A 16,228-nucleotide genomic window follows, 5' to 3' on the forward strand; every position below is an offset into this window, starting at 1 on the left:
ACTCATGATTTAAGGGGTAAAATTCCCCCATTTCAAGTTAAGGAGCACTCTACCAAGTCGGTTAGTGCTTCTTGGGCAGTGCGTCCTCAGGCCTCCATGGCTCAGATTTGTAAGGCCTCAACTTGGTCTTCAGTGCATACATTCACAATATTTTAGCAGGTGGATATAAGGAGGTATGAGGATTTCGCCTTCGGGCGCAGTGTACTGCAGGCAGCAGTATAAATCCTCAAGTCTGTGGGTACCCTGCGGGTTGTTTCTCCCTCCCCTCAAGTAGCATTGCTATGGGATGTCCCATTAAGTAATTACTTAAGGCTCTGTGTTTGATAAAGAAAATGGGATTTTTTTATTGCAGCTTACCTGTAAAATCCTTTTCATGGGATACAGAGGTCCCGTCCCTCTTTTGGGATTAAGTATACTGCTTTTCTACAAAAACTGATGTGCTCCTCGAAGGAGGAGGGGTTATATAGGGAGTGAACTTCCTTGAGTGGGTTTACCAGTGTCAACACCTGAAGGTGGCCTATAACCCATTAAGTAATTACTTTAGGCTCTCTGTCCCATGATGTACTCCAAGAAAAGGATTTAACAGGTAAGCTGTAATACAAATCCCATTTTTTAGTTGTGTGTTTTTTTTTTTTTTTAACATGCTGTCATCAGTTAATGCTCCTGATCACCGCCACAACCGTCATATCATGACGCTGTACTGTGATGGTATGTAAAAAGAAAAAAATATTTTTTTATTTAATTTCTTAATTTTCCAAATAATTGTGACAGAAAATCACAATTTTAAAAAACTTGCCATGTCTCTTACCAAATGCCTCAGACTGTCTACGTTCCAAAAAAGGGTCATTTTGGAGGTATTTGTACTGTTCTGACATTTTAAGGGGCTCAGGGGATGATTTATATATATATATATCAATAGATAGATATGTATTCTATTTTGTGGAAGCTAGAACTTTCCTACAGACTAAATAATATACACTATATACATATGTTTTTTTTATTTATTTTTTTACTGAAGACATGTAGCAAAAAATATTTTGGCCTACATTTATGATGAAATGTGATTTTATTGGATATGTTTTATGACAGGAAAAAAAAAAAAAAAAAAAAAAAAAAATATATATATATATATATATATATATATATATATATATATATATATATATATATATATATATATATATATATATATATATAATATATATTTTTTTTTTTATTAGTCTTTTTTTCATTTGCATCGTAAAAAATAAAAGATCCAGTGGTGGTCAAATACCACAAAAAGAAAGCTCTATTTGTGTGCAAAAAAATATCAATTTAATTTGCGAACAGTGTTACACGACCGCGCCATTGACAATTAAAGTAGCGTAGTGCTAAATAGCAAAAATTGTCCTGGTCATGAAGGGGTTAAAACCTTTCAGAGCTCAAGTGTGTTATACAATCCAATGCTGGACATGAGGATTAGGAGGGCCCAGCTCATGCAATCTCAACAGAAGGGGCAGGTCACATAAAAGGTAATAGATCTGAGGAGTAAAATTTCAGGTCTTGGTTGGCGGTGGAATAGGCTTCCTTAAAGTGGTTGTAAACCTAATTACGCCACTTTTACCTACAGGTAAGCTATAATAAGGCTTACCTGTAGGTACTGTAAATATCTCCTAAACCCGCACGGTTTAGGAGATATTTACCATATACGCACCGCCCTCTGTGCCGTTTCTTCACTAGCAAGTGCAGTGACTGATGGCTCCCGCGTGCATGCGCAGGTGTGACGTCACGCGACTCCGGCCAGTTACAGAGCTGGAGTTTGTGGCCCTGGAAGGAAGCTGGATGCGGCCACCAGCTGGGACAATGCAGGCTTTGTTTGCAGGTAAGTGCCACATAATTAGCTAGTATGCAATGCATATTAGCCCATTATGCTTCTACTTTGCAGGGGAAAAAAGAGGAATTAAAACCCATCAGGGTTTCCTTCCTTTATAACCACTTCCCGCCCGGTCAATAGCAGATTGACGTCTGGGAAGGGGTTCTGTTAACCTGTGTGGGCATCATATGACGTCCTTCAGGATAACATGCCGCCGCACGCCCGTGGGGGCACGCATCGCGACGATCGGTGGTGTGGTGTGTAAGTCTGACACACTGCTACACTGATCTCAGCGGAGGCTCTTTACCACGTGATCAGCTGTGTCCAATCACAGCTGATCACGATGTAAACAGGAAAAGCCTCACTCACGTCTGACAGATGTAAGTAGAGGAGAGCCAAGAACAGTGCCCACAAATGGGCACTGACTGGCACCATCATGTACAAAATAAAATTGGTGATACCCAGCAGTGCCACCCATCAGTGTCCAGCAGTGCCCACCTATCAGTACCCATCACTGCCACCCATAAGTGCCCATCAGTGCTGCATACCAGTGCTACCTATCAGTGCCCGTCAGTACCACCTCATTGGTGCCCATCAGTGTCGCCTTATTAGTGCCCATCAGTGCAGCCATATCAGTGCCCGTCATTGAAGAAGAAAACATACTTATTTACAAAAAAAATTAACAGAAACAAAAACTTATTTTTTCAAAATTTGTGGTCTTTTTTTTATTTATTGCGTAAAAAATTAAAATTGCAGAGGTGATCAAATACCACCAAAAGAAAGCTCTATTTGTGGGAAAAAAATGATAAAAAATTGTGTTTGGGTACAGTGTAGCATGGCCACGCAATTGTCATTCAAATTGCTACAGTGCTGAAAGCTGATAATTGGCTTGGGCAGGAAGGTGTCTAAGTGCCTGGTATTGAAGTGGTTAAAGAAATTAGTTTTCAGGGATCACCTAAAGGTGGATAAAGTAGGAGACGGCTGGACAGGTTTGGGCAGGGAGTTTCAAAGGATGAGAGAGGCTCTGGAGAAGTCCTGGAGGCAATCATGGAACAGGGTGACAAAGGAGCTTCAAAACAGGAGATCTTGGGAAGATCAAAGATGTGATGATGTAGCTCGGGGGGGGGATTTATGAATGGATTTGTATGTTTTTCGATTTTTAAATGTTATTTGTTGAACAGAAGCCAGTGTAGCAATTGGCATAAAAAAGGTGGCGGGCAACCACTATTTATTTTTTGGGGGGGGGGAAGAAAGCCATGCACTATCCAGTCTCTCCAGCTCTGTACTCCACCCTCTGCTGTGAGCGAGCAGGTCATAGTGGTGGGCAGCACAAGAGCTGAAAGCTTTGCAGTAGGCTGACACAGGTGCCAGTGCATGCTTGCTTGGCATGGCCGCCATTCACAGCACACATTATATTTTCTCCATGAATGGAAAGTGTTCTCTGATTGGACAAAGTGAAGAGGCAGGCCAGTGATGGCACAATCTCCACCTCGTCCAATCAGTGAATGCTTTTTATTTGTTAAGAAAATGCAAATGTTCTCTAATTGACCCCCATTGGGTCATTCCGAGTGAGCAACCTTCTGTGATAGGCCCTGGACCTGAAAGCTAGTGGCAATCGGTATAGTATCTGTGATTTCCAACTTCCACAGGGATCAGCCAGATATGACACATGCATACTTGTATATCATGTAACTATGTTATCTTCAGCTTTAAGAAAATTACATTGTTTTTATGCACTTTTTTTTTTTTCAAATTAAACATCTCAAAACAGGGGTCTTTTCAACTGCATATTCACCACACACAAGAATAGGACTGTTTATTCACCATTTTACACTAGGTGTCGCTCTACTGTTAGACTCCTTTCACACCACACCGCCCATTGCATTGTATTTTTAGCGGCATTTTACTGCCGGATTTGTGGCGCATTTAGTCCGCTAGCGGGACGCTTTTACCCCCCGCTAGCGGGCGCAAAAGGGTTAAAACCGCCGGCAATATTGCGGCGTTTTACCGGTGGTATTACAGCGCTGCCCCATTGATTTCAATGGGGAGCAGCGGTGGAGGAGCGGTAAACACACCGCTCCTTCACCGCTCCAAAGAAGCTGCTGGCAGGACTTTTTTCTGACGTCCTGCCAGCGCACCGCTGTAGTGTGAAAGCCCTCGGGCTTTCACACTACACACAATGGTGCAGCTTCTTTAGGGCGGATTGCAGGCGCTATTTCTAACGCTATATCACCTGCAAAACGCCCTGGTGTGAAAGGGGTCTTATTATAAGAAGCTGAAATGTAAAAGGTTGCAGATTGCATCCTAAAGTGTGTGTGTGTTTATATACTGTGTGTACATAGTAGTAGTAGTAGAATAAATAGGAGAATCCATGAAATACTGTGAAGTACTCCCAGGTTATTTTTGGACTAATATAACAGAACTGTGTACACACTGGATCCCCTGAGCTGCCTGTAGAGCTGCCACTGACTACCTGTCTATGGTCTGGTGTCCACTCTCATTGTAGCTAAGTCAGGGGAAGGGTGTCAAGCCTCCTCCTTTCCCCAAGGGCACTGCGTTTATGGATTGTGATTGGCCGCTAAGGCCTGATTGCTGTCACATAGAAGAGGTTACATACTCCTCTATACCTGGTAACCCTGAACAGGTAATGTGGGCTTCATCAGTGCAGGGCAGTGGTTTTGCGGGACATGACTGTAATATATATATATATATATATATATATATATATATATATATATATATATATATATATATATATATATGACACACAGTTTTAAAAAAAATATTTTATTTACATGTATTTAAAACGCTTTGAAAAAATTATAAATGGTATTTAAATGAAAATCTTCTAAACTTTTAAAAATGTGATATTAAAAAAAAAAATTGTAACCAATAGCAGCCATTAAGCAGTGTTCATTGTGCTCTGGTGTAATAAGCCAGCCTGCATATCAATCAGCAGTCATATGGACACCAAAATGGCAGATGAGTCAGTATTCACTCCATGGAAATGATAATTACTCTGCTGTGCTTTGTGTCTCTTTTTTTACAGGAATAGTTTTAACCAAGTGAGTCCCAAAGCAGCACAGAATGCATCTAAAAACACGCATGTTATGTGTTTTCAGCCTGTGCAAGTCGCAGGATAATACGGACTGAACTGAACTTCCCTTCAGTCTTGCACATTTGTATAGGCTTCTCTCCTGTATTTAAATTGCTTACTGTGATCTCACTGCGCACTGTGAGCTTCTCACAGTGTGTAATAGAAGCTGCATCAAGCTTGCCTCATTTCCTGGCTGGAGAACATCCACCATCATCTAGCGCTTTCCAACCCAGCCTTACTGTCCCCGGCCCACCCCTTTCATTTATTACATTTCAATTCTTTCAATAGTGGAGGCTTAGCATCAAATGAGAAGGACAGAACCATCTTTGTCCAGACATCATCCAGGGTCAGCACCTATTTCCTGGACAGAGATCCTGGCTCAGTGAATACACAATCATTTAAATACAGCTGCTTGTGTGTACAATCGTTTCTGACTGTGTTCATAAATGTTTGACACAGACCAGCCCTTGCTCCAGCCTCTCACCTTGTAACTTTCTACAAAGTTACAATGTTGCAGTCTGATTACTGGGGAAGAGTAGACAAGGCTTCATTCACACTATAGCGTTTTGTGAATGAGTCCAAATAATGGTGCCCCAAGAGTGGCAATCAGATGCTTATTTTTTTCACTTGAGAAATGCATGGATAAAGAAACACTTGTTTAAAAAGCATGTAAAGCTCAAAAAGGTGCATAACCTATTTTGCCACATTTGTTTCACATAGGGCAGCCTCTTGCTTGGCGCATCACAGTGTGAATGAGGTCTAAGAGCTTGTTCATTTATGCAGAGATCAGGGCTTAGTGTGAGAATAACTGGATTTTTTTGTTTCTGACTTTGATGCATCTGTAAACCAAGCAGTTAAATCCTTCTCTGCTGGGGCGGCTCAAAGTCTGAAGTTAAATGTCTCTGTCATGTATCATACACCCACATGTAACGCACACAACATGTCATGTATAGTTCCAGATTGGTAAGGTGCTTTGATGTAATGTTTGGTAGTGTGAGAAGATCCCTATGCAAGGCTAAAGCTGAATTACAGGCTACTGCTGAAAACAACCCTTAATCCATTATGTATTTTATTTTTATATAATTATCTGGATAATAATGCAAATACGACACCTTGTCTTTATATTAGATCCCAACAATCCCAAATGTAGCAGTACTCAGACTGGGAAAGGGAGCTCTCTGAGCAGATCACAGCACTTTGCGCAGTACAGAAGTTTACTAATAGCTGGGGACATCAAGGTTGTATGAGGGACTGTGTGGCTGCAATTATATTGAAGGTTATAAGTTTATTAGTAGGCTGAATTCTGCTTGTAGGCTTATCGCTGTGTACAGGTCACAGTGCTTTTAACCACTTCAATACCAGGCACTGACACCCCCTTCCTGCCCAAGCAAATTTTCAGCTTTCAGTGCTGCCACTTTTTAAATGACAATTGTGCGGTCATGCTACACTGTACCCAAACAAAATTTTAATAATTTTGTTCCCACAAAGAGAGATTTCTTTTGGTGGTATTTGATCACCTCTGCGGATTTGCTAAATGAATAAAAACCGACTGAAAAAGACCTTAATTCATCTGGATTTGGCGGACCGAACCGGATGTCAGCAGAAATATCACTGTTCACATTGTCTCTCCATAGAGGTGAATGGCATGTCTATTACCCTCATTTGGGGTGCCACTAAGAAAAGTTTGGACTGCAAACCATTTTGACGCATTTTTTTTGCATGTTTCTGTACATGTTCCCAGAATGCGCAAGTTTAAAAGGGGCCTTAGCATAGTGCAAAGGATAAAGTGGGGGTTATTTACTAAAGGCAAATCCACTTTGCACTACAAGTGCACTTGAAAGTGCCATCGCTGTAGACTTTAACCCCCGGTGTATCTTTTTCTCCTCACTAGAGGAGAAACCTTTTGTTTCTCATCTACACAGAGGAAAAATGTATCCCTGTATCACATCGCTTTTGTGGATGCGGGAATCTGTGCTCTTTTTTTTATATCAAGCCCACTAGTATGTGCTGTATACCCAGCTTTTAGATCTACCAATGATTGTGTGTGAGAGCCTGACTAGATACAAAATGAGCGGATGGTTTGGCTAGGATTTCTACTACATGGTGTTGGTAGAGCTAAAAGGAATTGAATACAGATAGCAGGTTGTGAGATCCAGCTTTTTCAATCAGAGTAAAAGGACAACTTGTCTGGAATGTACAGTTGGCCTTTAAGCACCAGCTTCTCTCTAAGCCAACTACAGCTTCACCTAGAACAGATATTGAGAAGGAAATGGCACAACATGGAATCATGCCATAAGAGACTGCAGTGCTGCACAGAAACACACAGGTGCATTGCTGAAAGTAGACACATTGGATTTTGTAACATATAGGGGGACACTATCCTTTGATTTATAGTTGTTGCCATGTGTTGATGTTTATGATTTGATTATCAAATATGCTATAGATCCTGTCTGTGGAAGCTTATGACACTTATAAATGGATACCATTATTTTCTCTTATATTTGTAGTGAGTATAATTCTTATTTCTTTACACAGGTTGCTGCAGAAGGATAATCATAATTTGGAGGCAATTAGGATTCTGGCTCTTCATTATCTGTGTAGAGAAGGAAATGTGCATGAGGCAAGTTTTTTCTTTATTTTCTTTTTTTCTTTTTATGTTGACCTTGTTATATTTAAAGTCTAAATCCTGTATTGCTGTTATATCTTTAAAGCGGTAGTAAACCCGCAAATTTTTTTTTTTTTTTTTTTTTAAACCTGCAAAGCAAAAGGCATAATGAGCTAGTATGCACCGCATACTAGCTCATTATGAAATACTTACCTTAGAACGAGGCCCCCGACATCTGGCCCGATCCACGCCGAGGGAGCTGACATGCTCCCTGGGCGTTTCTTCCGGGTATCGCGGCTCCGGCGCTGTGAGTGGCCGGAGCCTCGTTATCGTCACTCCCGCGCATGCGCGCGGGAGATTTCAGTCCGGCCGCTGCCGGATTTTCACGGCGAGAACCCCCTTGTGCGCATGCGCCGCTGCAGTCAGCGGCGCATACCGAGGGGAATATCTCCTAAACCGTACAGGTTTAGGAGATATTTTTTTTACCTACAGGTAAGCCTTATTATAGGCTTTCCTGTAGGTAAAAGTTAAAAAATTTAGCATACAACCACTTTAATAAAGCAATCCTGTTTTGTAAAAGTTTTTTTTAAAAAAAAGCTCACGTTTAAGACTGTCACATGTTACACCAAAACTGTCTCTGTGTTTTTATTACTTTTTGATACTTTTTTTGGTAAATGGGTAGAGGTACCCAATACTCATTCACATGGGGGGAGGGGATCTTGGGGCCTCCAAATTCCGATAAGCTCCCCTCCCGCAGACCTCCACAGCCCAGGGTTGTGGGGATGAGGCCCTTATCCCCATCAACATGAGGACAAGGTGCTTTGGGGTGGGGGGGTGAGAGCAGCTCCAAAGCACCCAACCCCCCATGTTGAGGGCATGTTACCTGTTATGGGACCTGCCAGGCAGCATGCACGGATAAGGGTCTGGTATGGATTTAAAATCCATACCAGATCCCGAAGGGAACCTGCTGACAGCTGATGAGTCATCTGTTGTTAAGGACTTGGCGGCTGGCTCTCCGGCCTGCTCCTTCACAACCAGCTCAATGAGGTAAATTACCCTTTGAAAAAATGCAGTGATTACCGAACAATCGAAAAAAAACACCACATTCATTATTTAACGCAAAATTCTTAATGTATTGGACTTTCACAACTGATGTTATTTAACCTCTTAATGAATAGACCCCCAATGTCCAAGACTCCACAACCTTTATTGATAAAATTAGTTCACAGTAAATAAACAAAAACAGAACAGCCAATGCGTTTTGGAGCGAAACAAACTTCTTTAGGGCTTAGGTGTTCTAAATGATGGGGCCCTTACCATGGCATCTTCACCAGCAATGATTCATACTGGTTTTACAAAAATCTTGCATCTCTGCAACATAGGAATGTCCGTAATGTGAGACTTTCTTTCACTTCCTAGACCTGTGATGTCTGCACAAGAAACGGGATGGGGGATCAGTTGGCAAATGATAAAAAAAGCTCTAACCCTTCCCTAGTCTACTAAAAATTAGTTTACATCTATGTCCCCTTGGGGAATTTTCTGTCACATCCTAGTAAGTGGAAATGTCTCCAACAAGGTCAAAGGTGTCAATAAATTTTTGATACATGCGCTATCCCTTCCTCACTGGTCAAAACTGACACAAAACAGCTGGAGATGGGCTTTAACCTCTATGTATGCAAAGAATGTATTAATATAATGATAGCTAACATAAAATGCTTTGTGCTTTACATTTTTTTTTTTCTGCAGGCAACAACAAAACTGGGGGATCTTATAAATGCTTTGGATCGCTTTGAACCACACAATGCTCACCTCTATTACAGTATGTCTTTAGCTTTTAGTAGAATGGTAAGGGTTACATTTCCTACTTTCTGCTCAAATGTAATTGCTTTGTTGTGTCTTCATTTCAGTTTTAAAATTTCTTGCTTATTGTACTGATTATTTAACACCACCTCCTGGCGGCCCTTTGAGTGGGTCTTAAAGCCCTGGAGGCGGTTGTATCAAATCATTGGCTCTCACAGTAATCACATGATCAGGAGCCCATCCTGCTCACTCCTGATTAGAAGCTTTGACTGAGAGCTGCTGGGAGCGTGCAGTGAGTGCGCCCTCAGTGTACACCCTTTCATGCCACCGTAGACTTAAATGTGCAGCCGCTAGGTCTTAAAGCTCTTCTCATCTCTTGCTGCTTCATATATATGTTAAGCAGTTGGCAATAGGTTAAAGAAGCACTCCTGCTAAATGTGCATAGCTGCCACAGTAGGCAGCTGTATTCTTTATAAATGTGTCCTCCTTTTTTAACCACTTTAGCCCCGGAAGGTTTTACACGCCTTTATGACCAGGCCATATTTTGCAATAGGGCACTGCATTAATTTAACTGACAATTGTGCGGTTGTGCAAAGCTGTACCCAAATAAAATGTATGCCCTTTTTTTTCCCCCCACAAATAGAGAGATTTTTTTTGTGGTATTTGATCACCTAATTTGAAAAAAATACTGTTAGTGGGGAAGCCCGCTGACAGATGATGACAAATTATTAAGGATGTGGGTGGCCGGCTTTCCGGCCCGCTGCTTAACCAGCTATTTCTTCACACAGAATTCAAAAAGGTTGATAGTTTTTCAACCGATCCGAATTCTAATTGTTCTAAAAAGTTGAAAAATGAATAAATGAAATTAATTTTACTGAAACAAAACAAAATTTTATGAAAACGAAACAAATTTCATAATGAAATTGGTAACATAACAAATTTATCCGAAACCAAACTAAACAAATGTTTCCGTTCTGCACATGTCTAATTCCTATGATACTTACTGTAATCCAGAGGCCAGATAGGGTCATTTACATTTTAAATCAATAAAAAACATACGAGACCAGCACAGGAGATAGAATAATATCATTCTTTTTTTTTTTTACCGTATTCGCACAGATCAAATGCATTTTCAATTGGAGAATTGTTATGCTGTTTTGTTTATTTTTGTAAGTAGTTTCTTTCTTTAATTTCTTCCTTGGAACTGGCTGTTTTTTCTTATTCTGTATACATTTGCTGTATATTACTTCTGAGGTGAAGAGACAGTAGATTATTACAAACAACCATTTATTTTAACCCTCAGTGTGAACGTAACCAGCTCATCCTTCAACAAACCCAGACTTTGGTGGAACGAGCGGTTAGTTTGGCCCCTCACGAGGCCAGTTTTGCCACTGAACGTGGCTATCAGCTTGTTCTACAAGGTCGCATTAAGGAAGCTTTAAAATGGTACAAAACGGCAATGAATCTTGATGAGTCCAGTGTGTGTGCACTAACAGGTAAGACAATGTAGTATTTATTTTACATGCAGATAGTAGATTGGCTAAGGTCACATTACTCGGTATCAGTGGCTCTTAAAGTGTATGTAAGCATAAACAATTAACTTTTCTTATTTGTTCCCTTTTGGTCTATATACCATTGGAAGCATTTTACTAGATTTGTTTGATAAGTGAAAAAGTCCTGTGTCCTCCATATCCTCCTTATCCCAAAGAGGTTATTTCTCACTCCTGGTACTTGTCATGAACTACAGAACAGTCTACCTTTAAATTGTAGAGATCTGAGAATAGGAGTTGTTAAGTAGCTTGTCAAAAGATGCTGGGCAGGGCTGACACCACTCAGTCCACAAAAACAGTGAGAGGAAATACCTACAAATAAATTGAAATCCTCGGGGACCCCCAGGTCATTGGAATTTGGGAAATTTTGAAACTCATTGGAAGATTTTTCCTCTATTCATTTGGGAAATTTGGGATTTTCTTTTACTTTCACTATCAATGATAATGGTAAACAGGACAAACAGAGAGAGAGAGAATGAATCTCCCTAACGAAGGCACAGACAGCAAATAAAACCGACAGGTGTTCTAATCTCTCTTCACTCTATCCAAAACTAGAAAATAAATTTGCCTTTTAGTTATTCTTGAAACTTTTTTTATGATAAGACTCTCAATATTTTACCATACCCCCTTCATCAGATTGTCAAACCATCATCATCACCAGGTACCAATATGACCTCAAAAGATGCCAATGGTTTTGTTTTCCTTTATACATAGGCCTTTCTATCACAGCGCTCCTTCAGTGTCACCTACAACTGTCTCCTCCTCTCCATTGCCCCTTTCTGCGGGGATCCCCCCAAGGCTCTGTTCTTGGACCCCTTCTCTTCTCTATCCACACCTCCTCCCTTGGTCACTTGATAACTGCCCACAGCTTCCAATACCACTTTTACGCCAATGACACCCAAATCTATCTGTCTACACCTCACCTCACTCCTTCAGTCTCCTCTTGCATTACTAACTTAATAACTGACATATCAGCATGGATGTCGCCCCACTTCCTTAAACTAAATCTCTCTAAAACTAAACTATTAATATTCCCCCCCACCCATGACTTTTTCATCAAAATCAACAATGCAACTATCAGTCCCTCCCCTCATGCCAGGATACTGGGTGTAATCCTAGACTCTGACTTGTCATTTCAGCCCCAGGTCCAGTCATTGCCAAGTTTGTAGAATTCACCTCTGTAACATCTCTAAAATGTGCCCCTTTTTAACAAATGAAACCACCAAGCTCCTCATTCACTCCCTTGTTATCTCTCGCCTTGACTATTGCAACTCCCTTCTCATTGGCCTGCCTCTCCATAGGCTCCTCCCCTCTTCAGTCTATCATGAATGCTGCTGCCAGACTTATCCACCTTACCAACCGCTCAATGTCTGCCAACCCTCTCCTCCAATCCCTACACTGGCTCCCAATCACCCAGCGAGGGGCCCCAAGGGATTTCCTTAATTTGCAGGGATTTCCTCTCACTTCCTATTTTGGCTATGGTACAGGAAGTGGAGGTAAATCTCTGTAATAGGATACAGATTTAAAAAAAATCCCTTACTCCATCACAATTTTTTTTTTTTTTTTGTACCTATAGTTCGACACTAAGATAACAGGATAGATAAATATTAATAAACAGAAACAAGGTTTTTAAAACGAACCCACTGATAAGATAATTAGTATTAAGTAAGTATCTCACTGCCAGGATAATGTATATGTCTCACCTACACATGGTGGTGGCTTTCAGGGTTTATGATTGATATGGGAAAAACAAACCTTTTTGTTTTCTCAGAATCTTGATATATTTTGTCCTGGGTCCTGGAGTCCAGAGGTTTTGTAGAGATTTGGGTGGGATTTCCTGGGTCCACATGTTATCTGGTAATCAGACCTTTATTAGAAGTCTCAACTGTGCACAGGCCTTTGTATACGGGTGCAGGTGTCTCTTGCACTTTCTGTGCAGTGCAGACTGAATGCTAAAAGTACATTTGTTGCCTGCTTGTTTTGGGAAACCCATCATGAGGCACTGTTCTTCGGGAATTTACCTGAAATTAGTTAATAACTCAACAAGACAAGCACGTTTTGCATGCTTTATGCTGTGGACTTGCTGTACAAATTCCTCTTGCATTGGAACAGTTTTCTGCCTTGCTGGATAAAAGAGCAGGTTATCTTCTGTCTTGTGTTGGCGGCAGTGAACCATACATAAGTTGAACCTGTCCCCCTTACTATATATAATTATCACACACACAGAAAATGAGATCCTTTTATTTATGTCTAATAGGCATCATTCAGTGTCAAATAATTGAAGGACAGTTACAAGATGCTGATCAGCAGTTAGAATTCCTCATGGAGATCCAGCAGTCTATTGGAAAGTCCGGGGTAAGTTACCAATGAAAGACATTGTGGGGTTGAGGACAACTGAAATCTGTTTGTTTATTAATGCCAAAAAAAGTGCAACGCTAACTTACTAATCAATTACACAATAATGGGGGAATCCTGTAATGTATGGTAATCTCAATAAACTTCAATATTACCACAATACCGGTCTCTGTGATACGTAACTTCACATATAATACACCTCAGACTGAGAAAAAAACCCCATAAAAAATGAAACTTGGCAGGGTTGGTGGAAACCCCCTTCTATAGATTTTGACCATATGTATTAACTTCAATTGCAATAATTCCAGTGATATGTGATTTGTCATGTAATACACATCTAAAGGAGAATAAGGCATACATTTTTTTTAAACTTAGCAGGAATGGTGGAACACCTCTACAGATATTTGCAATACAAATTGTGAAGTGCAACAACTTTTTAGTTGGGAGGTTCACTCCATTATGACGCTTTGGAATTATTATTTTTTTTGTTTATTGATCGTTACACTTAGGCCCCTTTCACACTTGTACGACCTGAAAGTCACGTGACTTGAAGGAATGCCTGTGTAATCTTAAGGTCTATGGACTTCAAGTTGCATCAAAGTCAGACTAAAGTAGTGCAGGGGACTACTTTGAAGTCGCTGCGACTTGACGTTGCACAGATATGAATGGTACTCATTAGAAATCATGGAGTATGACTTGTCATTTGACTTTGCAGTCCCAAGTTGCAGGAAAAGTCACACAAGTGTGAAAGGGGCCTTAATTGTATATGTTCTTGTTACTATTATAATGTGAATTATTGCACTTGAAGTTAATTTTCCACCACCCCTGCTAAGTTTAAAAAAATGTTCGTCTTATTCTGCTTTTGATGTGTATTACATTTGAAATCACATATCACTGGAATTATTGCACTTAGAGTTAATATGTATGGCCAATATCTATAGAAGGGGTTTCCACCATCCCAGCTAAGTTTCATTTTTTTATGTCTTATTTTCAGCTTGCTATGTATTATAGGTGAAGTTACATATCACAGAGACCGGTATTGTGGTAATATTGAAGTTTATTGAGATTTCCATACATTGAATACAAAGAATACCCAAATTTACTAAGCTCTGGAGCAACTCCACTGCACAATACATTTGCATTTAGTAAATCAACCCCATAGTCTTTTTGTACATTGTTAAAAACCTTGTAATATTTTCTGTGACTTGTTTAATCCATAACTGATTGATTTTATTTTTCCTAAATAAACCCCACTGAGCTGGTACTTCACGGCTTCCATGATGGACACCAGTTCTAGTGTTTTGGCTTTGCCTCTCCCTGCGCTTTGCCATTCACTGTGCTTTCCACCAACAGCTTTATAAAGTATAACTAAAGGTAAAACTTTTTTTCTTGTTCATACATCAGGGGACACAGAGCTCTATTCATTACATCATGGGTTAGATATCCACCTTCAGGTGTTGGACACTGGCAACACTAATTGTAAAGAGAGTTCCTCCCCTATATAACCCCTTCCATATGGAGAGTACCTCAGTTTTTTCACCAGTGTCTAAGGTGTTTGGTCACGATGCAAGATGTGCTTAGAAGAAAGCTCTGTTTGAGGGTCCCTGTGGGGTTCTAGGAGTTACACAATTGGAACCATACCTTGGGAAAATTTATATTGCCTAAGATGGGTGGAACCCCGGGCCATGTAGAAGAAGAAACAAGGTTTGCCTGTAATGTCTCTCTCTGAGGACTGGGCTCTGGGATATATTAAAAATGTGCAAAGTTTTCTGGCAGAGTCTTCTACAGGTCCAGGTAAGAGGTTCCTGTGAAGCCCCATACGCATCAAATTTTCTGCTGATTTGTTCCTTCAGATTTATCAAAACCATATAATATGAGGTCAAACCTTAGGAGTTTCAGTTTGTATGCAATCAGGCAGGCCCTTGCACTACATGGTTTTGGTAAATCTGAAGACAAAAATCAGCAGAAAATCTGATAGTGTGCATGGGGCTTTAGTAGGAACCAAGAACCCTGAAGGTTGGCACAACACTACCCGCCGTGATAGGTGAAGGTTGGGTCTGGCTGTTTTCAGCAGTATCCTGCGGCAGGGATAAGGTAAGTGAAGCAATCCTAGGTAAACACCTTAAGGATTAGCTTCTTTGATTTGTTGCATATCTTACCTGTTTTCCACCACTAGAGGGAGTAAGAGGCATACCTGGTGTTACTTACATGCTTCCAGGAAATACACCTCAGTGAAGCCACTCTGTCAGTCGCTCACCTCCTCCGCTGCAGGCTCTGCCACTTAAATGATCAGGGGATCCCACGCAGTCTTGGGGTCCCTGAGTAGCCTCCCGGTCTTCCTCACCCCCGCAATATTGGCCCTACATGCGAGTGTGCAGGGGGCATGCTTTTACGGGGAAAACACCGGGAAAGGAGGTTGGGCGTGGTTGCGAGCGCAATACATGTGCGATGTGCGTGCCGATTCACTGCGCAGGTGCGAGGCGCTTGTTTTAAAGAGCCCAGGTCACCAGGGGTCTGTAAGCAGCAGGACACAGAGCTGGGGCATTTAAGCATCTCATGTGGTTCGGATACAGGCACACCTAGACACCTACTCAGCATCAGGTTGTGCAGTCTAAGCAAACATTACTATTGTAAGCTAGGCACAACAGTGAATGCAATTGATTTTAGTACCTCTGCTTTGTTAGCTTAGGACTATGTCACCCCGCAAAAGGGTTTCAGGGGCCCTCGGAAGTCTCCACAGGCTGCTTTTTCCTTTCCCATCCATCCATTAACCGGTTCCCGACCGGTGCACGCCGATGTACATCGGCAGAATGGCACGGGCAGGCATATTGGTGTACAGGTACGTCCAATCTTTATTGCCGCCCTGCCATCGCGAGTGTGCCGCTGTCGGCGCACTCGCGTGTCGGTCGGGACCCCCGTGAGTCCGGTCGCGTGGCCCGCGGACTCGATCGCTACGGGCATACCCGCGA

General features: G+C 41.2%; 1 protein-coding gene across 1 annotated transcript in view; it reads left to right on the forward strand.

Annotated features, from left to right (window-relative positions):
• TTC21B (tetratricopeptide repeat domain 21B) overlaps nt 1–16,228 on the forward strand; it is a 119,280-nt gene that overhangs the window by 33,323 nt on the left and 69,729 nt on the right. The window contains exons 7-10 of the mRNA XM_077447923.1: nt 7,485–7,569; nt 9,301–9,399; nt 10,658–10,850; nt 13,162–13,259. Of these exons, the coding sequence (XP_077304049.1) occupies nt 7,485–7,569; nt 9,301–9,399; nt 10,658–10,850; nt 13,162–13,259 (475 nt within the window). The remainder of the gene's footprint in view (nt 1–7,484; nt 7,570–9,300; nt 9,400–10,657; nt 10,851–13,161; nt 13,260–16,228) is intronic.

Source organism: Lithobates pipiens, unplaced genomic scaffold (genome assembly GCF_037356315.1).
Source record: "Lithobates pipiens isolate NorthernLeopardFrog02 unplaced genomic scaffold, aLitPip1_a1.2 Scaffold_22, whole genome shotgun sequence".
Classification (NCBI taxonomy): domain Eukaryota; kingdom Metazoa; phylum Chordata; class Amphibia; order Anura; family Ranidae; genus Lithobates; species Lithobates pipiens.